The 23,085-nt window shown below is 37.0% G+C and overlaps 2 protein-coding genes across 5 annotated transcripts in view; one reads left to right on the top strand and one right to left on the bottom strand.

Moving 5' to 3' along the window:
- The window catches only part of LOC133640442 (adenylate kinase 7-like), a 114,319-nt gene extending 102,147 nt beyond the window's left edge, over positions 1-12,172 (bottom strand). For 2 of the 3 annotated variants that reach the window (XM_062033856.1, XM_062033855.1), the window contains exons 1-9: positions 11,977-12,172; positions 11,749-11,898; positions 4,148-4,262; positions 3,972-4,066; positions 3,793-3,903; positions 3,631-3,714; positions 2,029-2,117; positions 1,853-1,943; positions 1,619-1,696 (exon numbers count right to left, since the gene is read on the bottom strand). In XM_062033856.1, coding sequence (XP_061889840.1) covers positions 1,619-1,696; positions 1,853-1,943; positions 2,029-2,117; positions 3,631-3,714; positions 3,793-3,903; positions 3,972-4,066; positions 4,148-4,262; positions 11,749-11,898; positions 11,977-12,051 — 888 coding nt within the window. In that variant the 5' untranslated portion in view covers positions 12,052-12,172. The remainder of the gene's footprint in view (positions 1-1,618; positions 1,697-1,852; positions 1,944-2,028; positions 2,118-3,630; positions 3,715-3,792; positions 3,904-3,971; positions 4,067-4,147; positions 4,263-11,748; positions 11,899-11,976) is intronic. The other variant, XM_062033857.1, reaches the window with a different exon arrangement.
- actc1a (actin alpha cardiac muscle 1a) overlaps positions 1-23,085 on the top strand; it is a 52,252-nt gene that overhangs the window by 15,014 nt on the left and 14,153 nt on the right. The window lies entirely within an intron of this gene.

The raw sequence follows: 23,085 nt of genomic DNA, 5'->3' as shown, positions 1-23,085 counted from the left end.
ATGTACCTTTCAGCATTAATGGTGCCTTCACAGATGTGTAAGTTACCCATGTCTTGGGCACTAATACACCCCCATACCATCATAGATGCTGGCTTTTCAACTTTGCGCCTATAACAATCCGGATGGTTCTTTTCCTCTTTATTCCGGAGGACACGACGTCCACAGTTTCCAAAAAATATTTGAAATGTGGACTCGTCAGACCACAGAACACTTTTCCACTTTGTATCAGTCCATCTTAGATGAGCTCAGGCCCAGCGAAGCCGACGGCGTTTCTGGGTGTTGTTGATAAACGGTTTTCGCCTTGCATAGGAGAGTTTTAACTTGCACTTACAGATGTAGCGACCAACTGTACTTACTGACAGTGGGTGTTCCTGAGCCCATGTGGTGATATCCTTTACACACTGATGTCGCTTGTTGATGCAGTACAGCCTGAGGGATCGAAGGTCACGGCCTTAGCTGCTTAAGTGCAGTGATTTCTCCAGATTCTCTGAACCCTTTGATGATATTACGGACCGTAGATGGTGAAATCCCTAAATTCCTTGCAATAGCTGGTTGAGAAAGGTTTTTCTTAAACTGTTCAACAATTTGCTCACGCATTTGTTGACAAAGTGGTGACCCTCGCCCCATCCTTGTTTGTGAATGACTGAGCATTTCATGGAATCTATTTTTATACCCAATCATGGCACCCACCTGTTCCCAATTTGCCTGTTCACCTGTGGGATGTTCCAAATAAGTGTTTGATGAGCATTCCTCAACTTTATCAGTATTTATTGCCACATTTCCCAACTTCTTTGTCACGTGTTGCTGGCATCAAATTCTAAAGTTAGTGATTATTTGCAAAAAAAAAAAGTTTATCAGTTTGAACATCAAATATGTTGTGTTTGTAGCATATTCAACTGAATATGGGTTGAAAATGATTTGCAAATCATTGTATTCCGTTTATATTTACATCTAACACAATTTCCCAACTCATATGGAAACGGGGTTTGTATTTGAGGCACAATGAAATTGCCTCTCTCACCACACCACATAACTCAGAATGATCAGTCCCTATAGTCCAATTAGGGTTTTTAGGTCTTCTAAGAATTATGTAATTTTAATTTTTATGGCAAGACCTGTGTTGATTTTCGTACCTGACGGCTGTCACGTGATATTTTTGTAACATGTCTGGTCAGCTGATTTAAAAAGATTTTGGCGCTGTCAGCCTGCTACTGCAGTCCGACTTCTTCAGAACTGTGCCCCAGGTGTGGGAAAGTTTGTCCGGCCCCTCTACCCGGGACACAGTTCACCGTACAAAAATCAACACACAGGTCTGGCTATTAGAATAAAAATTACATCAGTCCCTAATGTTATGGTTTAATTTGACTATTTTGAGTAGTTTTCATAAGATAATTCCATGTTGCACCAAAGGTCAACTGGCTTTTACAGTAGTAGTCATCTTTCGTGCTTGTGTGTGGCTTTGTATCTACATATACCGCCTTGTTCTTGTCGACGTGCACATGGCTGATTGCAGAAACCATCCCTCATTACAATGAACTTGGAACACATAAGAATAAGATCTCATTGGATTATGCATGGTGGCTGGCTAGTTAGTTTGATGTGAACACCTATACTCTACCTTGAAGGCCTTCATGGTGACTGCTTCCTTATTTGGCAATTTATTTATTTTTCCTGGTCCGAGCACTTCACTGATGGCCTAAAATATAAAGAGAAGAGTCATTTTAACTATCAGAACCATTTTTTTCTTGTTCTAAAAAAACAAGAAAGTAGGACAAGAAGATGACTTAAAATAAAAATACAGTTCGCAAAGTAGAACACCCAATGATTAGATTCTATTTTAAAATGTGTTCACCTTTACAATGTCCTCCAGTGTGTTTTTGGAGTCATCAATAGCAAGAATGTACTTCGACTTGGGTTTGATTTCAATCAAATTTTGTATCACTCTGTAAAAGAATCACAGTCCATTAAGAGAAAAACAATCTAAAAAAACAATTGTATAGTTGGGGTACATAGAAATGCAGTACACACTGCGCAAGGTCCAACACGTGGATGGTGGGGATGTAATTTGTGCCCTCTCCAAATAAGGGAACTTTTGAACACTCAGAAAGCCAAGACACCTTTTAAGAAATGAAAAAAAGATAATCAGTAAGTAAAGAGAAATTAAAGGTTGACCGTTGCAGAAATCACTGCAATGAGGTGGCGACTTGTCCAGGGTGTAACCCGCCTTCCGCCCGAATGCAGCTGAGATAGGCTCCAGCGACCCCCCGCGACCCCAAAAGGGACAAGCGGTAGAAAATGGATGGATGGATGGCCTTGCAGAAATCAGAGGGCCGATACCAATTATTAGTACCGGTAGTCAAGGAGGCCAATAACCGGTATTTGGAGACGATATTCATTTGCAGTAAAAGTTATTTAAACATGAATAGCACACTGTATGTCAGTAAACAGCTGGTCCAAGGCTTTAGGTTGTTTTTTTATTTTCTTTACTTTAGGGAACGTCAAACCAGTAGCGACAAAATTATTTTTACGGAGCTAATTATTGTTGTGATTAATTTAGCACCAAAAAACATCAGGGGTTTAGTCTATTGCTGCGGGTCACAGGAGCATTTGAATTTGCATTTCAAAATATGGTAAATCTCCTGGGAAAATTCGTAAAATATGGAATTTTCTGTACATCACAATAACTTGCCATCTACTCAATTGTATACAATTTTACAGCAGTTTATGGATTAAATACATTGCAAAATTTCCTTGTGAACTCAAACTGGCTGACATAATTTCTTCCTGGGTGTGGTAGAAAGTATGAGATTGTGTGAGCTGCTGCCTGCACTTCCTACTCATATAATAGGTCAAAATAATTACGCAAAGTTTGGATTTTTTTGTCCATCCATCTCTGTCGCGTTATTTGATTGAATCACGGAACATGAAACTCGCAACGCTCCTCTAATGAGCCCATGCTCCGAGTTTTGCAGATGGAGGCCTGTCGTGGGACTCCATCGCTGCAGTAGCGAAAATGAAACAAAACGGCACCATGAATACGACTGGAAAACGGACAAAAACTGGATTTCTCGGCAAAAATAGCAGGTTTTGACAGGTAAGCAGGAGAGCTGTACTGCAGGCGACCAACACTGTAAGAGAGAGCAAGAGGGCTGTGTTGGATGCTGTTAACGCAGCTCAGCAGAGCACCCTGTCAGATATCAAAACATATTTGAGGAGAATTATTGCCAATGATTGTAAGCTGTATTCTTATTGATTTATTTTTTAAGAATTGTATTTTTTTTTAAGAAATTTTTTTTTTTTTAAAGAAAATTTATATATTTTTAAAGGAAATATATATGTATATTTTTAAAGGAAATATATATATATATATTTTTTAAAGAAAATATATATATATTTTTAAAGAAAATATATATTTTTAAAGAAATATATATATATTTAAAAAAACTTTTTTTTTTTACGTGGGTCAGAAGGGCTGGTGACTGAACAGTGGTTTTTACTATCTACTTCACTAATTATTACATGTTTTAATACTAAATATCATATGCGTATACGGTATATTGTATCTGCTGATGTTGAACAGAAATAGACACAGGTGGACTGTATATCGTGATTGTTTGAGGTATAATGTACCTTGAAAAAGTAGTGAAAGAGATTCTCTCCCTTCCCATATTGTAGACCAGCAGCCAGGACATAACCCTTCAACTTGTTTTTTTTCTGTAAGCATACAGTATGTGTATGACATGTTGTAATATTGGGTGTAGTATAAATGTATTTCCTAAACAACATCCTTACCCCTGCTCCCAGTTTAAGCACATGTTTCTCCATATTGTTGTGGTGTTTGAAACTAGGATGAGGTCGTCTTTTACGGAACTCTTCCTCTGTCACCAACAAATCCGGTTCTTCCTGAAGAGAGACATTTTAAATAATGTCATCATAGGTGCGATTTCAGACAAGCATTTTTGCATGCTCACCGAGTCCTGTGGTTTGGTCATGGCCCACGTCATCACCGTTGAGATTAGAATGAACATTTTCTTCGACTTGAAATGCTCCATTTCCCCATGAATGGCTACGAGTCAAGAAAAGAGCGTGTGTCATAGCAGACTATACTGATCCTACTGATCAGAGTCATGGCAAAACAGTGCTTTACCTGTGACTGCCCATGTTGCCTCTTCAATTTCATTTAGTGTTGCATTCTCTGAGATGTTGTACACCACCACGTCGCACTCTAGTAGACGTGGAAGAAGCTCCTCTCTGCTTAGCGACTGTTACAGAAGAGAACATCTCCATCAATCCTCCAGAATTAAATGTAATAAAAAATAAACTAGGATGTTGGGGTATCTTAAGAAGAGGAAATGATTAAGCACCATGTTTATTATTGTGGTTGTAGTTTCGTGTAGAACTGCACTTCATCATACTGGCAGCTGCTAATATTTTTGTTTCCTTCTTTAGCTAAATAAGTCACAACTGCTGTCAGTATGAGAAAGTGCAGGTATACTCAAAAGCCAACTACAATCACAATGAAAACATTGGTTGAATTAATAGGCCTGCACAGCAAAAGAGTGGTGAGCATGCTAGCTATAAGATTCTGGTTCCAAACCCTGTGTGGACATCTTCTACATCCCAAACACATGCATACTATGTTTATTGGAGACCCTTAAATTGTTCAAAGGTGTGAGTGTGGATGTTTTAATTTCTATGCGTCCTGTGACCCACTAGTCCAGGGCAGGGACTATTACCTGGCTAAATTAGGGCTCTAAGCAAAATCTTATTTTGCGGTCCCAGGCATTACACTTTTTTAAACACTTTTTTAATTATGTGAAATGAGTTTTAAACTTAAAAAAAAATCATGGTTGAATTTAATTTGATGCATGTTTTGTACTAAAAGAAATTGATAGGAAAGACATTGTTTAATAATAAAAAAGTTTGGAGGCAAAATAAACATGTTTGAACCCTATACTTTATTTGGAATCCTGTACTTGTGCCAACAAGCCCAGCAGAGAAGTTTGGAAGACTTTGTGAATATCTGTGGAAATTTGCAATTATATTATTATCAGTGATGGTGCAGGAAGAGGCTAGGTATCTGTTTGCAGTAAAATTTCATATAAAGCGCCCTGTCATTCAATAATATAAATAAATGGGTTATACTTGTATAGCGCTTTTCTACCTTCAAGGTACTCAAAGCGCTTTGACAGTATTTCCACATTTACGCATTCACACACACATTCACACACTGATGGCGGGAGCTGCCATGCAAGGCGCTAACCAGCAGCCATCAGAGGCAAAGGGTGAAGTGTCTTGCCCAAGGACACAACGGACGTGACTAGGAAGGTAGAAGGTGGGAATTGAACCCCAGTAACCAGCAACACTCTGATTGCTGGCACAGCCACTCTACCAACTTCGCCACGCCGTCCCATATACCTTCTACATGAGTTTATCAACGCAAAAACAATGGTCTCCAAACATCGCAGGGCTTATGCACAGTGTGTGATCTGTGTATAGGGAGGGGCAACCCTGGTTTAGTGTACAAATCAGCTGGGATTAGAAATGTGACATTCGTAAACGAATCCAGTCTAACGGCTCTTTTAAGCAACCAATTCAGTTGTGAGCCGTTCGTTTGCAAGCCATTTTTTATGTGCGTGCCAACCATCTGGCCGCTGGACTAGAAAGTGAGTCAGAGTCAAAGGATCCAATAGCAGCATTTGGATTACAATTTCTTTCATAGTTCTTTTTATTGATTTCACATTCACATTAACAACAAATTCAAACCCTCTTCATCCCCTACCTCTGCTGTCACTCAAAACAAGAACAAAAAACAAAAGTATGAGTACAAAAGAACCCAGAGTAAAAAAAAATTAAAAAAAAGGAAAAGAAAGGTTCAATACAAGGCACTTGAGACAAAGTAATTGAAAACTGAAACACACTGTAGAAGCAGCATGACAAGGCATGAAACGTCGGCAGTCATATTTAGGTACATGTCTAGGGCTCTTTCTGCACTTGTGTAGAGGATTGGTCAAAAAAAGTCAAAAAAGGTCTTCACACTTTAAAAAACTTGTTTTCAGAGCCCCGTAATGTATATCTTATTTTCTCGAGCTTCAGGTTTGCTAGCACGTCCCTTATCCAGTGGGAGACTGAGGGTGGGACAGCCTCCTTCCACTTCAACAATATCAGGCGGTGTGCGGGGAGGGTGGTAAAGGCAACTATTTTGTGACCCCCTACAGGTAGTTCCATCCCTTCAGGAATGATTCCAAATACAGAAATTAAAGGGTTTGGATCAATTTGAATTGTTAAGACCGTGGAGAGTGCTTCGAAGATGGATTTCCAGTACCCCTTTAGCTTCGGACAAAGCCAAAACATGTGTATTAATGTTGCATTATCTAGTTTACATCTATCGCATAATGGGTTAATTTGGGGAAATATTTTTGCTAATTTTGCTTTTGAGAAGTGCACCTGGTGTATCACTTTAAATTGGACAAGTGAGTGTCGTGCGCACATTGAAGATGAGTGAACCCTTTTCTCAATTTTTGCCCAGGTTACGTCATCTATTGATATTTGGAGGTCTTGTTCCCATGCTGTTCTAATTCTTAGCATGGAAGTGCATTCTAATCCTGAGAGTAAATTAAGTATATGTGAGATTGCCCTCTTCTTTGTTGGATTTAAAGACATAATTTCATCTGTGGTTGATTTACAGGGTTTGTTAGGGAACTGCGGAAGAACTGTTTTAACATAATCCCGTATCTGGAAATATCTAAATATATGGGAACTGGGTAGATTACATTTCTTGGACAACTCCGTAAAAGAGGCGAATATATTGTCTATAAAAAGATCATTGAAGCATTTCAAACCCCTTTGATGCCACATATTAAAAGCTGTGTCAAGTGTTGAAGGTGGAAAGCAGTGATTTGATGCTACTGGGCTGAAAAGGCTCATTCCTTGCAGGTTAAAATGTTTTCTAAATTGACAGTATATTTTGAGTGAGTGACTTACTACAGGATTAATGTTAATTGTCTTCACTGATAGAGGCAAAGCTGCACCCATTAGGGCTGCTAAGGAAGCAGAACCAGAAGAATGTGTCTCCAGCTTCACCCATGTAGGACTTTCCTGATGTAGGTGGTAATATGTCCAGTATGACATGCAATGCAAGTTGGTGGCCCAGTAATACAAACAGAAATTTGGAAGGGCCATACCTCCATCATGTTTTGCTCTTTGTAAAAACTCCTTGCGCAGACGTGGCTGTTTGCCATTCCAAATATAAAATGAGATTATTGAGTCTAATTTTTAGAAAAATGGACCAGGGATAAATACAGGCAAGCATTGAAACAAATACAAATATTTTGGAAGCACAGTCATCTTAATTGCATTGACTCTGCCTATAAGTGAAATGAAAAGGGGAGTCCAATTAGCCAGATCTTGCTTGATTTGTGTAAACAACTTTCCAGGCTGAAGAGGTTGGATAACAATTTCTGGTGTATTGTTTGATGAGGCTACGTAAAGTAGTTCAAGCATAAACACCAGGTAGGGTATTACAATTTGTATTCACATTTTTATTATGTCCTATGTTTTATTCTAGTTGTATAAAAATATACATTTTATTCTTACTCATTATTTATGTGTTTGTTTCTGTGTTGTTAAATTACCCCTCGTGCTACAATTAAAAACATTCAAAACAGTGATGTCGCTGTTAAAGCATAGTGATATGGCACCACCTTATGGAATATTTGTAAAAACAATATTTCAGAATAATTCCCACAAATAGAGTAATGTTGGTGTACATTAAAATAGTTCTGATTCATATCTTATCTTATAACTGCTTCTAATGATTGTTTTTTTGTTAAAGGAAAAAATTGTGTAAAAAATAAACCCTATAATAACAAACCAGTCTTTTGAACAGCTCTTTGAAAGGAACCGCTCCTCAAGATCTGGCCCCGTTCAAAGAGCCATAAATCTCTTCTCTTGTTAGAATAAACTCCAGCTGTCATCTTAATAAGGCCAAGTGCCATACAAAATGGATGCATGGTTGAATTAATATCTCTGTGACATTGTCAATGATAACTAGAGGCATAACGATTCATCCACGACATAAATCTACCATTTTATTTTCCTAAAATTCAACTACATTGATCTGTGCATGGCAAGTTTGCCTTCCGGAACATATATATAAATCTAACATTTTCTAAATGCAATGAATCAATGTTATCGATACTAGAAAAAAGAAAACATCAGATTTAAGAATGGCAGATTTTATATGAAGTTTAGCACTTTTTATGATAAGTCTGTCTGCCTGTCTGTGGCGTCATCACCATCAGTCATCAAAATATAGAATGACGGATACCTTCGGTGGCCGATAAAGGTCACAACAAATGCAAACGACACAAAACAATAACATAAACACAACACAAATACTTTCAGCTACAGCATGATTGCAAAAGTCACAAATACAAACGCCACAACACAATAACATAAAGCCACAACACAACTTTAAGCCACAAAGGACGTGATGGACACAACGGAAGTGAGAGCTCAGCAAATTTGGCCACTGAACCAAGTGGCTGAGGCAGAAGGTTGAAAGTGGTGCAATGAACATAGTATATTAATATTATTGAAAAAGTTTAAAAAAAGTTCTTGATTACTGAAAAAGTGGTCACACTTCACTTGCTTTTCCAACTTTGTTAATTACACCGTTTTCAAGTTTCTGCCTCAGTCACATGGTCCGTCGGCCAAACTTGTCTCATCTTTAAGTTGTTGTGTCTTGGCTTATAGTTGTTGTGTTGTGTCGGTTGTATTTGGTGGTGTGGCTTTTGCAATTGTGCTATAGCTGAAAGTTGTTGTGTTGTGGCTTTATTCTATTGTGTTGCGGCGTTTGCATTTGTTGTGACTTTTCTCCACCATGGTAGCTGTTTATCAAATTGAAAGTAGTAGCAGGACAAACCACTGCTCATTTTACCTGAAAATATTTGGTTGCAACTAATTTCTTAGGTAAACTGTTCATTCAACATGACAAGATGTTGGTTGCACTTTATTTTTGAAAGTATTATTGTATTATTATTATGTTCAAAAGCAAAAGTAGCAGGTAAATCCACTGTTGAAATGTTGGTTATTGTACTCGTGAACATTTTTTGAATGTTTAAAATGAGAGCAGAAAATGTTTCCTCTTGTTAATTCAACCTAAAGTGTTGGTTGTTTATTCAAATAAGATGTGAATGCATTGGTCATTAACTGTTGTTTATTTGCTTGTCTGTATACATATTTTATTTATACCTAATTCCCTTACAAGAAATAACAGGAATAGGGAAACTTCACCTGCTGATTCCAGTATCCAGTACTTATTTCACATTTCTGGCTAAAAAGTTACTGAATCGATTTGAACTCATTGAATCGTTTCGGATCGTATCGTTCTAAATGAACTAATATCGTCCCTGAACCGAATCGGCAAAAATGTAATATATATATTGTTTGGCTTGGGCCTTAGTAGCCAAGTAAATGCTGTGCTTGTGAAGCCAAGAAAGTCCACATCATGATCACTGACCTGAGTTTCTCACACTATCCACAAGATGGGGACAATTTGCCACCTGTCAGAACCCTGGGTATTTAAATTTAATATGAATGCACGTCCAGGGCCTCTATACACCTATGTAGATATTGCACCAAAAACCAGACATTTGCAGCTAGAATAGTCATTTACCACATTAGCAATGTATAGAGTGTATTTCTTTAAAGTTAAGACTAGTTTAAAATTATCTTCATTGAAAAGTACAGTGCTTTTCCTTCAAAAATAAGGACATTTCAATGTGACCCCAAACTTTTGAACGGTAGTGTACGTACATTCATTCATACATAAATACTCGCACGCATTGGTACTTACCCACATACATAGGTACATACGCTCCCACATACATACACAAATACAGTACATACATACACACACACACACGCACATTCACTGTACAAACGTACTGTACATATATATACAAGCACATACTCATGCATATAATTACAGTTCATCAAACAGATATTAACGGTGTTCCCCTTAGGGAAACCGGGTAAAACATGGCACACTGACATGTTTAACCCATTCATATTATAACAATCTACAGGGTTAATACAGTTCGCTTCTCTTTCTTGCCCTCCGTTTAATTGCTTTTTTTAATAATTCAAGTTATAATTACAGATACTTTATGTATTGTTGCATTTGAAACAATTGTATTGTTGATAATAGAGGTAATTATTGTTATTATTCATTATCAATAGGGCTGTTTCTATTGGTATTTTATTGCTCCATTTGTAGTGCAATAATGTTCATTTTCATTTCTGTGTTAATAATATTTACTTCACCAACTGCTTCTCTATCACTTTTCGTATCATAATTGTACATATCGTATTTGCTAATGTTGTTCTGTTGTTGTCTCTCTGTCCCCGTAATTTTCCCCTCTGGCTTCCTTTTTCTTCTTCTCTCTATCCACTCCTGCTGCGCCAAACAATAATATAAATCCATTTAATAAAGTCAAAAACAAATAACGCAACAAGAGAACTAGACCACACTTAAAAGTAAATCTGTACAGCAGATCTACATCAGGGGTCCCCAAACTTTTTGACTCGGGTGCCGCATTGGGTTAAAACAATTTTATATATATATATATATATATATATATATATATATATATATATATATATATATATATATATATATATATATATATATATATATATATATATATATATATATATATATATATATATATATATATTCCTCGCGATGATGTCAAGTTATCGATAGAAAAATTAATTTTTAGACAATATGATTTGCCTGAGTGGCTAGGAGACACCGAGAGTAACAAGCGGTAGAAAATGGATTAGAAAGGAAAGATTTAAATATATATATATATATACTGTATATATATATATATATATATATATATATATATATATATATATATATATATATATATATATATATATATACTGTATATTTAATTATTTATTTGGGGACCCCTGATCTACATCAACAATGTTGTCCGGACAGGAGAAAAAATAATAATAATTAAATTTGTGCCGTCGTCTCGCGGCCCAAACTGAAGATGCCGGCGGGCCGCATTTGGCCAGTGGGCCAGGGTTTGGACTCTTCCTTATTTAAAGTAATGCCCAATGATATACCGTATTTTCCGCACTATAAGGCGCATCTAAAAACCTCCAATTTTCTCAAAAGCTGACAGTGCGCCTTATAATCTGGTGCGCCTTATATATGGACCACAACAGGTCTCGCAACTATGGGATGCATAACCGCAGCCTCTACTGTAGCGTCTATTCTATGCGCCTTGTAATGCGGTGCACCTTATATATGAACAACGTTTTAAAATAGGCCATTCATTGAAGGTGCGCCTTATAATCCGGTGCGCCTTATAGTGCGGAAAATACGGTACCATGATAGCTACCATGCAGAAATATATAATTTCATTAGGTATATGTGTATACTAGCAATATATGTAGTTGGCTTAATAACTGATCATTATTATATTATTTGTAGCAATTCTTGTACTGGCCCTAAAATTAGCATTTATTTTAGCAGGTGTTCCTAATAAAGTAGCTAGCCAATTGATGGTCTGTTTTAACTAATTATATAGGGACAAGTGGTAGAAAATGGATGGATATATATTTGGTCACAAACTTAATTTAAAAAATACTTTCTGGTGCACGGGAGTTGAAGTGTCAGAACAAAATGGCGACATTTAATCGCACATTTTTGCTGCGACTCACCGAGTATTGCTCCAACAAATAATTGGGTTTCTCAATGGAGGCGGAGGACACCGAGCCGACCACCAGGAAGGCAGGTTCCTCTGATTGCGGGAGAGGAAAATCCTCATCATCGTCGACATCTTCCACTCTCTCTCCGCAGGTGGATAAATACTGCCCACACAAGTCAAAAACGTTCATGTATTAGCACAGGCAAGCTAACGTAAACTTAACATCGTGATTGTACTTAACCTCGGCGATGTTTTTGGAGGAATATTTGTCCACGCCGTTCACAAAAATTCGCTTAGGACGCTTTTTGTCGCCCATTTCGAACAGGAGAGAAGAAAGTTGCTAATATAGTTTGTGTTTTAGTGAGGGAAAAACGAAGAGCTCGTCTTTGTTTTGGCTTTTACTGTTTGAAATGGTCACCTAGGAGACGGGACCCGCGCTCGAAGGAGCTTGACGTCATCACTTGTCGACAGGGAGGCGATACATAAACAAACGTGGCGCGAGTTTCCATGGCAACTGGCTTCCGCCTACAGTCCCAAACGGTTTTTTTTTGGCAGGTTGGTTAACTAACACCGTTTTCTTTGACAGATTCGTTACTTGAAACCGGTTTCTTTGTCTGGTAAAATGATATACTGCATTTAGGTGTTGGAATAAAATGTGAAATGTATATTTTTAAGTACACTGTAAAAAAAATCCAATTTTTATGGTTAATTTACTCTAAATTTCTAATGTATTTTTTCTTTTTTTTAAAAATAGTTTATAAAACTGTAGAATTGAAGACATTATCTGTAAATAAACAATCCGCCTGTTCAATCAATCAATCAATCAATGTTTATTTATATAGCCCTAAATCACAAGTGTCTCAAAGGGCTGTACAAGCCACACTGACATCCTCGGTACAGAGCCCACATACGGGCAAGGAAAACTCACCCCAGTGGGACGTCAATGTGAATGACTATGAGAAACCTTGGAGAGGACCGCATATGTGGGTAACGGAGGTGATCGGAGACGGGTCAGCAGCGTAGAGATGTCCCCATCTGATGGACAGGCTAGCGGTCCACCCCGGGTTGGGAGCAGAGTAGAAAAGAAAAGAATATGCCAGTAATGACAAACTATGTATATTTCTACTTTTTTTTTACAGAAAAATACCAAATTAATTATACATAGCATTTTCTGTTTTCTTAAATTACTTTCAAATTCATGTAAAATTACAGTAATTATCTTTCATTAAATATGTAGCTTGTTATATAAAAGTCTATGTCCATACTAACAATCTAACTAGAATAAAGGTATTTTTCTGCAGAACTGTTTGCATCGTCACTGTGGTTGATCTTAACAATTCAGAAAAAATCTGTAAAATAATGGTATTTTTCTGTGGAACTGCCAGAATTCTCACTTCATTAAAGGTGTTTGATCGTAATAATTTGGAAAAACCCTGTAGAATAAATGTATTTTTCTGCAGAACTGTTTGCATCGTCACTTTATTAAAGGTGGTTGATTTTAATAATTTAGTAAAAATCTGTAAAATTACGATATTTTTACGCAAAACGTTTCATGAAAATGTCTGTAAATATGTTTTTGATCATTATTTGGTTTACAATGTTTTACTTTAATTTTATGGTTTTCGTTTGGCAGCCGTAGCTGCCAGTAGATGACCGTTTTTTGTACAGTGTAAGGTTTTAAGTATATGTAAATGTATCCCATACTGAGTAGGGATAGGCCACAGCTTAGGCTAACAAACATTAAATAAACCAACAAAATAGATGTAAAAGAAGAATCCATCACATTTCAGTAATAGAATCAATAAATATCGCTCTTTTATACATAAGTAAATGTTCATTTACTTGTTATTGTCAATTCTATTTAAAATTTTACTGTGTACAATTTGATGGATAATTTGCTTTGAAATCGTAAGTCAAGCATGCATTTTAGTATTTACTTTTCTTAAAAAAAAAAAAAAAGCAAAGTATGGTAATATAATATTTGTTGCATCATTACATAATAATTTAAAATTGTTAAAAAAAATATAAAATATATATATATATATATATATATATATATATATATATATATATATATATATATATATATATATAGTCCCGATAACAAGATTTTTTTGTAAAATGTATTTCGATACTTTTCGGTACTTTTCTAAATAAGGGGACCAAAAAAAAGGGCATTATTGGCTTTATTTTAACAAAAAATGTTACGGTACATTAAACATATGTTTCTTATTGCAATCGAAGAACAATTGTGTCCTTAAATAAAATACTGAACATAGTAGACAACTTGTCTTTTAGTAGTAAGTAAGGCTAACAAAGGCTCCTAATTAGTCTGCTCCTAATTAGTCTCATTCTATTATTTTGTCAAAATTATGAGGAACAAGCCATAGAAAACGGATTAGTAATATACTTGTTCATTTGCTGTTAATATCTGGTTATTTTCTCTTTTAACATGTTCTATCTCCACCTATGTTAAAATGCAATAATCACTTATTATTCTGTTGTTTGGATACTTTACATTAGTTTTGGATGACACCACAAATTTAGGTATCGATCCGATACCAAGTAGTTACAGGATCATACATTGGCCATATTCAAAAGTCCTCTTGTGTCCAGGGACGTATTTTCTGAGTTTATAAACATAATATGAATTTTTTTAAAAAAGGCAAAAACATTTTGTGACGATAAATAAATAGCGATGTAATCATAATATTGACTAGATACGCTATTGTACTTGTTATCATTACAGTGGATGTCAGGTGTAGATCCACCCATGGCATTTGTTTACATTCAGGGTGCTAGCTTGCTTTTAGCAGTGAGCTATTGTATCCTCCTACGGTGTGTAGTGAAGCTTGTTAAGCTATTCCTCGTCCTGCAGGGATGATACTTGTAAGAAACTTACTTTATTCGTTGCCATGGAGGCGAGGATTAGTGATTTAGAAGTAGCTTAAGCACTGCCGACTGTCAATGGACGTTGGTCGCTAGCTAGCTAGTCATGTCTTAAAGCACCTCTTCCTGAGGCTGTTTCAGTGTTATAACTTCACCTTTATCTTTAGTTTTTAGGCCAAATTGCGTCCATTATCCCTTTACTGTCTACACACCGTGTCTGCTTGTAAGTACTTTGTGATTGTGCGCTGCCGAACATGCTCCTCTGCTCGTAAAACCAGTCAGACACGACGCGACGATGCGGCGTCATGCCCGGGAACCGATACTTTTCAAACAGAGTATAGTACCGTTTTTGATTCATTAGTACCGCGATACTATACCAGTACCGGTATACCGTACAACCCTAATATATACAGTATATATTCTGTTAAAATGCAGATAGATAGTAAAGTACTTTATTGAGGTCTATTATTTCTAGGCTTTCACAGGCCATACAAAATGACGTGGTGGGCCAAGTCTGGCCCCCGGTCCTTGAGTTTGACACCTATGCACTTAACTATGAAGTTAAGTCGAGGGCCACAAAATATGGGCTTGCGAGCCGCGAGTTTGAGACCCTCGATTTAGGCACTTTAGGGAAAGACTATACATAAACGCAGGTAAAGGACCAGCATTGTTATGGATAAATTAAGCACGTTTCTGTCTAAATTTGTTATCCACGTTCACTACAACTTTGATTTTCTTTTGCTGAAATGTTTGGTTCAAAAACTTTTTTTTACGTTTTTGACAAACGGCTACTAAAGTACATTTCAACCCTAGCACACTTGAGGTTAAACCGTCGGCCAGATTGTTACTGAACCGAAGCCCACACTGTTGATATTCACGATAAACATGACTTGAATTATGTGCTCTGCATTATATATGTTGCCCTTCAGACATTCATCCCGCTTGCTGTAGCTTTTTAATCATCCAAATTTCACACCACCCATGCAGTGATTTTCACAGATACTACACACACACACACACACGTGGGTTTCCTCTTCTTCACTGTGCAGGACAATGGCGCACTGACATGGAAACTTCCAAAGCACCTCATATATTTATAGAGCTGACATTATCTGGCAAACTGCTGGCAAGCGCTGCATGGTGTCTGCTCTACACTGCCACACAAGACTTAGCACTCTGTAATACACACCCCCACACACACTCAAAGTGCAGAGATACAGAGGAAAGCTTTTCGGGGGGATGCCTGGTGTGCCTTTGCCATGTATAGAGAGACTCTAAATATATGTGATTGTCAGTTAATTGGTCTGTCAATGATATCATCCGCATTTAATGATGTAGGCTGTGACGCACCCCAGGTTGTGTGTGAACCAAAGTTCAATACTCACCAATCGAGCAGCCAAACATATTAGTTCATGAGTATTCAAAGTTAAGATCAAGATAATTAAATATGCATTATATGAACAATATTATTATATTATGTATGCGTGTATTTTTTTGTACTTCCAGAGGGTGTAATGGTCTGATGTTGCAGTATGTTTCCATAAAGTGTCATTGGCCTTAAAACTGTTGTCACATTATGACATGATCATAATAAATCAGAGGTGTTCAAAGTGCGCTCCGAGGGCCATTTGCGGCCTGCAGCTTGTTTTTTTATGGGCCCGCGACACATTCTAAAGACAAAATAAAAAATCACGAATTAGAACATTACACAAAACAACTACAACGGTGAGTCTGAAACTGTGGTACGTATGCAGGCTCCATCTCGTGGTACGCAAAAGATTTGATTCGTTATTTAGATGCAGTGTTTTATTTTCCCATTTTCAAACACAGTTTTACTGTTAAAACTGTGTGTTATGTTACGGTGGCCAAAATATTAATTATGCTTGTTAAATAAAACTTCTGCCTTGATTTTAATGAATACTTTTTCCTGCTACGCAACTGTATTTTAATGTTGGTCACTATGTTGGACTGAACTAGAACATGCAAGTTTGAATGCTGAAACGTGCAAACCGCTGACATGCGCAAGCTGAATTTAAATGCTAATGTAATGTAAATGCTAACAGTTAAAATGTGTCAAGTACAAAGTTATATGACTATGAAGCATACGCATGTGGTATTAGCTAGAAAATGTCATGCAATGTTTAACATGTTAACTTTAGCACGCTAACAGATAGCATGTGCAAGTTATATGACTTTGTGGTGTTCGGCTGCCAAATTGGCTAAAAGGTTAGTGTGCTAATGTTGGAATGCTAATGTTAGCATACGGACAGCGAGCATGTGTCAAGTGCATAGTAATATGACTGAGGTGTTCGGCCGTAAAATTGGCTGAAAATTGTTGCATGCTAATCTCAGCATGATACCGGTTAGCATATGTCAAGTATTCCAAATCATATAACTTTCAGGTGTTCAGCTGCAAAATTGACGCAAAAAGTTAGCATATGTCAAGTACCAAGTTATATGAGTCTGAGGTGTTCGGCTACAAAATTGGCTAAAAAAGTTAGCAAGCTAATGTGAGCGTGATACATGCTAACAGTTAGCATGTGTCAAGTACCAAGTTATGAGTCTAAGGGTGTTCACCTACAAAATTGGCTAAAAAAATGAGCACGCTAATGTGAACGTGAGCAATGTTAACAGTTAGCATTTGTTAAGTATCCACATTATATGACTCAGAGGCTTGGTTGCAAAATTGGCACTAAAAGTTAGCATGCTAAAAATGCTAATGTTAACATGCTATCAGTAAGCATGTGCCAAGTTCCAATTCATATGACTCTGACGTGTTCGGCTGCAAAATTGGAAAACATTTTTTAGCATGTGTTAAGTGCTAAATCATATGACTTGAGTTGTTCAGCTGTAAAATTGGCAAAAAAAAATAGCATGCTAAAATGCTAATCTTAGCATGATACCGATTTGCATATGTCAAGCATACCAAATCATATTACTTTGAGGTGTTCAGCTTCAAAATTTGCTAAAAAAGTTAGCATGTGTCAAGTACCAAGTTATGAGTCTGAGGTGTTTGGCTACAAAATTGGCTAAAGTAATCACGTCAATGTGAGCGTGAGAAATGGTAACAGTTAGCATGTGTCAAGTACCAAGTTATATGAGTCTTAGGGTGTTGGCCTACAAAATTGGCTAAAAAAAAATAGCACGCTAATGTTAGCGTGACCAATGTTAACAGTTAGCATGTGTTAAGTATCCACATTATATGAGTCAGAGGCTTGGTTGCAAAATTGGCACTAAAAGTTATTTATTTATTTATTTAAGTTAGCACGCTAAAAATGCTAATGTTAATTTGCTAACAGTAAGCATGTGCTAAGTACCAATTCATATGACTCTGAGGTGTTCGGCTGCAAAATTGGAAAACATTTTTAGCATATGTTAAGTACTAAGTCATATGACTTGAGTTGTTCAGCTGTAAAATTGGCAAAAACAATTAGCATGCTAAAATGCTAATCTTAGCATGATACCGATTAGCACACGTCAAGTATACCAAATCATATGACTTTGAGGTGTTCAGCTTCAAAATTTGCTAAAAAAGTTAGCATGTGTCAAGTACCAAGTTATGAGTCTGAGGTGTTTGGCTACAAAATTGGCTAAAGTAATCACGTCAATGTGAGCGTGAGAAATGGTAACAGTTAGCATGTGTCAAGTACCAAGTTATATGAGTCTTAGGGTGTTCGCCTAGAAAATTGGCTAAAAAAAAATTAGCACGCTAATGTTAGCGTGAGCAATGTTAACAGTTAGCATGTGTTAAGTACCCAAATTATATGAGTCAGAGGCTTGGTTGCAAAATTGGCTAAAAAAGTTAGCACACTAAAAATGCTAATGTTAGCATGCTAACAGTAAGCATGTGCCAAGCACAGACATCTTATAAGTAGACGCAGCATTGGCTGCTGTGGCGCGAGAAATTCGGCCGCCATCTTGAAGTGGTGATGAGGATCCGGCGAGCAGCCTAAACTGACAGTTGACAGGTAGAAAACAAAGATGCCGGGCTGGTGTTCAGCGTTTTCCTGCTCAAAGGAGCGGACTGTTGAAAATAGGAATCGGGGGATTTCTTTTCACAAGTAAGATTGAACATTAACGTACTATTGGTTGTATTTTGTGAAAAGAATATTACCACAGAGTTGAGAAGGAGCTAAGATCTTCAATGGTACTGAAATCGTAGCCACTAGCAAACAAGAGTATGACCATAATAGAATTGCTTGTCAATGAAATGAATTAAATTTAAAAATGTCATACTTGAATAACATAAAGTTGAAATAAATGATGTAGATAAAGATTGTAAGACAGAATTTGGTTTTATTCTGAATCCAGTGAAACAGATTGGTGGTTTTAGCTGATATAAAGACTTTTTAGGTGTTTATATATGTTTATGTGTTTATAGATGTTTATGTTTAAGTATTTGGCAGACGCTTTTATCCAAAGCGACATACATAAAAAATACATATAAAAGAATCACTGTAAACATGATCATTTAAGGGAAGAATGTAATACAAAATATCAATACAAAGTGTCAAGACAGAATAAACTCTCTGCTGCTGCAGCAACAGAGATACAGTCTATAAGATATATAGATATCTAATGTATTCATACATTGTTTATGTAGGATATACACATGTATATATAACCTAATCATATTGTTTCTTCAACTTTAAAATAGCTGACCGTTTTTTTCCCCCTTCTCTGGGATTATATTCCCAGTTTTGATCTCGAACGTCTGGTCATTTATAGCATATACGAATATTCTATTACTGTTAAGCAAACTATGAATAATAAAACCCGGCAAAACATGTGTCCTTTATCATAGCTACACGTATGACAAAAAAACGTGTGAAAATCAGTGGTATTCAGTGAGGTAAAATAAATTAAATGCGCTGACAGTTCATTGCTCCTGCCAAATGAATTGCACTGAGTGGAGCGGATCACCACTCCAAGATGGCGGCCCCGCGTCTCGTCAGCGCCAGTAGACAGTAGCGCTCGATGCTGCGTCTACTTATAAGATGTCTATGGTGCCAAGTACCAATTCATATGACTCTGGGGTGTTCGGCTGCAAAATTGGCTAAAAAAAATGTAGCATGTGTTAACTACTTAGCTATATGACTCTTGAGTTGTTCAGCTGTAAAATTGGCTAAAAAAGTTGGCATGCTAAAATGCTGATGTTAACATGCTAACAGTTAGCATGTTTCAAGTAAGAAGTCATATGACTCTGAGGCGTTCGGCTGCAAAAAATTAACATGCTAATGGTAGTAGAGCTGCCTGAGGCTGAGCCAATCAGTGGCCACAATACTCAACAGTGCTGGCAAATTGCTTTGGTCTTGTCTCATGGCCAATCCTACTGTATTATTTGTATTTTTAGCTCATTTTGCCATTTTTATGCTTGAAAATGCCTAATTTAGGACAATATTCTGTAGAATATGCATTGTTACCGATAACACAAAGCGAAGTAATGGATGTTGTGTTCAGATAGCTTAGCACAGGGGTCACCAACACGGTGCCCGCGGGCACCAGGTCGCCCGTAAGGACCAGATGAGTCGCCCGCGGGCCTGTTCTAAAAAAAAAAAAATAATAAAACATGTAAAAAAAAATTAAATCTACATAGAAAAAACACAAGATACACTTTCAATCAGTGCATCAACCCAAACAACCTCCCCCATGCACACTCATCCACACCCACTCACACAAAAGGTGTTATTTCTTTCTGCTACCAATATTCTGGTTCCCACAACATAGACAACACATCTGCAAGGGACACAGTCCCTGAAGCACACATGATTGTATAGGCTGTTGGTCCACTAACATTTTCATTAATTACTATTTTTTATGTAATTATTTTTATATTGTTTTACTTTCTTTTTTATCCAAGAAAATGTTTTTTATTTATTTATCTTATTTTATTTTATTTTTAAAAAAAAGGGCCTTATCTTCAACAGACCAGGTTGTCAATGAAATTAGATTTTTTTAAAGGGTTTTTTAAACCAGGCCCAGTCCAGATAATGTCCAAGTCGGACTCAGCAACACACACCTTCATTCATGTACACAGAAAAAAATTAGGGAACACAACAGATTGCATATAATTTATAAACAAAACACTTTGCATTCCATTCGAAAGGACGTTCCCTTTAGATTTCCGATCCTTAACATTTTAAATTTATCATAATTAAGCTTAAGGCCAGATTGCTGTGAAAATATGTCCAAAAGATTAAGAAGGTTCCGCAAACAATGAGGAAAAATCTTATCTTTGTGAATCAGCCTTTTCTGACATGAACTTCATCAAGAACAAACACAGAACACGCCTCACTGATGCACATCTGCAAGACTCACTCAGAGTTGCAGTGTCAAGTTACACACCAGAGTACAACACACTAGTTAGCAGCATGCAATGCCAGGCTTCCCACTAACTGACAAAGAAACAGATAACAGATTTGGTGTCCAGTTCAAAGTGTGACATGATTTAAAAATTTGAGAGTTTACTTTTGTATTTTACATGAGTTATTATTTGTACAAACATGGTGCAAAGTAATTCATGATTTGTTAAAAAATGTTAGTGGCTAGCTAGTTAAAATGGGATATTGTGATTTCACAAGACTGTCTTAGAAGTGATCATTTGAAAATGTTCAATTTGAAAAATGTGCACTTAGAGAAAATGTAAAAATAAAGTGTTGCATATTGATATTTATCTGTTTCTATATATATTTATTGTGAGAAATCATTAAGATGATCAGTGTTTCCACAAAGATAAATATCATTAATTATTAATAATAACAGAGTTAAAGGTAAATTGAGCAAATTGGCTATTTCTGGCAATTTATTTAAGTGTGTATCTAACTGGTAGCCCTTCGCATTAATCAGTACCCAAGAAGTAGCCCTTGGTTTCAAAAAGGTTGGTGACCCCTGGCTTAGCATATATTGATTGCCCAATAGTTTATTGATTTTTGTAAATTTAATGAACCAAAAGGACCCCGTATCCTTCAGTTTCTCTTTATGTGGCCTTCGCTGGAAAAATGTTGGACACCCTTGTAGTAGATGGTCGACTTTTTTGATTAAAGTGACCAAAAGCAGTGTGTAACTGGCGCCCCAGCAGCTGTTTACAGCAGGCATGCTGCATATCACAGTGATGGATGTTAGCGCCAAAGACAATAATGCGGCGTAGCATCGCTCATTGTCAACGGCTGCTGTGCTGAAATGGACTGCTCTGTTATGACAATGCTTGCATGTAATTCATCATGCACGGTGTAAAAAAAAAAAAAAAGACACCTAAAACTACCAGTGGTGGCACTACTAAGCCAATTGGACCTGTTGTTGTTTTCCCAGGTGTGTTAATGCACTGAAATGAAGGAGATGCATTGCAAGGATGATATTTAAATCCCGTCTGTCTGCAAGTCATGTAGTGTAAACTGCTGTCTAAGCAGGAGGTAGACCTGGCTGTTAAGAAATAACAGTTGTTTCAAACAGCTGCTGAAGTGTGCGTGTAGGGGAGGTGGTAGGCTGGGAGGGGGCTTGCAGAGGGGGCAGCTGTCAAGACAGAAGAAACCGTTTGCTTCATACGTTTCCTTTTAAGGACGAAACTTTCCTCAAAAATCATGACCCGTTTTAGACCCATCTGCTTGATCCCGATAAAGACACGGTGATAAAGATGGGAAGGGGTGGGGGGGGGTCCCGGGCTGGAAGTGTCTGATTGGCATTAAGAGAGGTCGGGGGCTTCTGACCAAAATTTGAAAAAAAGTATTGATTTAATCTAGGATTTGCCCAACTTTCTCAGATTAAGACCAACATAATTTATTTGTGTTTCTGAAGTTAGATGTTTATAAAAAGTTTGTAAACAGTACATATGGCATGATTTATTTGAACTGTTCTTTTCCCAGGGTTGAATGATTGACGTCTATATTTTAGATTGGAATGAATGGATTTTCACTCGTTTGGACAGGGTCGGAATAAATATTGTACATATATTGACCCAGATCTTTGGTGGTCCAGGATGTTTTGTTATATTTAACTTGACAGGGCTCTATTAACTTTCCATCAGTGATCACAATTGAATTCAGCTGATAGTTTCTCTTTGCCAGCATTGAACAAGAGCACAGTCCACCAAGTCAAGTTCTGATTCTGATTAAGGAGGACATGTTTGATGGCCTTTTTTCAACCGTCTGAACGATGGGAAAGTCACAGGAACTCAGATCTAAGAAAAGACAATTCATGATGGACAGAGCATCATTTTTGAACAATTATCTGGATGTGTTGTTACTTTGACTACTTTACACTACCCAAAGTAGCCCAAATCAGATTTTTTCCAGCCGACTGTTTACACTGCAGGTAAAATGTGATCTTTTTCAGACTCCAATGTGGCCTCGAAGTAACTTGTATGCGCAGTTCAATAATGAAAACAAAGGAAGCTGTGATTCCGTAAATGAACAAGGAAGTTGTTACTACTACAAAATAAAATAAAAGTCGCCACCTTAGATATGGT

Source organism: Entelurus aequoreus, linkage group LG23, assembly GCF_033978785.1.
Source record: "Entelurus aequoreus isolate RoL-2023_Sb linkage group LG23, RoL_Eaeq_v1.1, whole genome shotgun sequence".
NCBI lineage: Eukaryota > Metazoa > Chordata > Actinopteri > Syngnathiformes > Syngnathidae > Entelurus > Entelurus aequoreus.
This window is presented reverse-complemented; position numbering and strand designations above follow the sequence as displayed.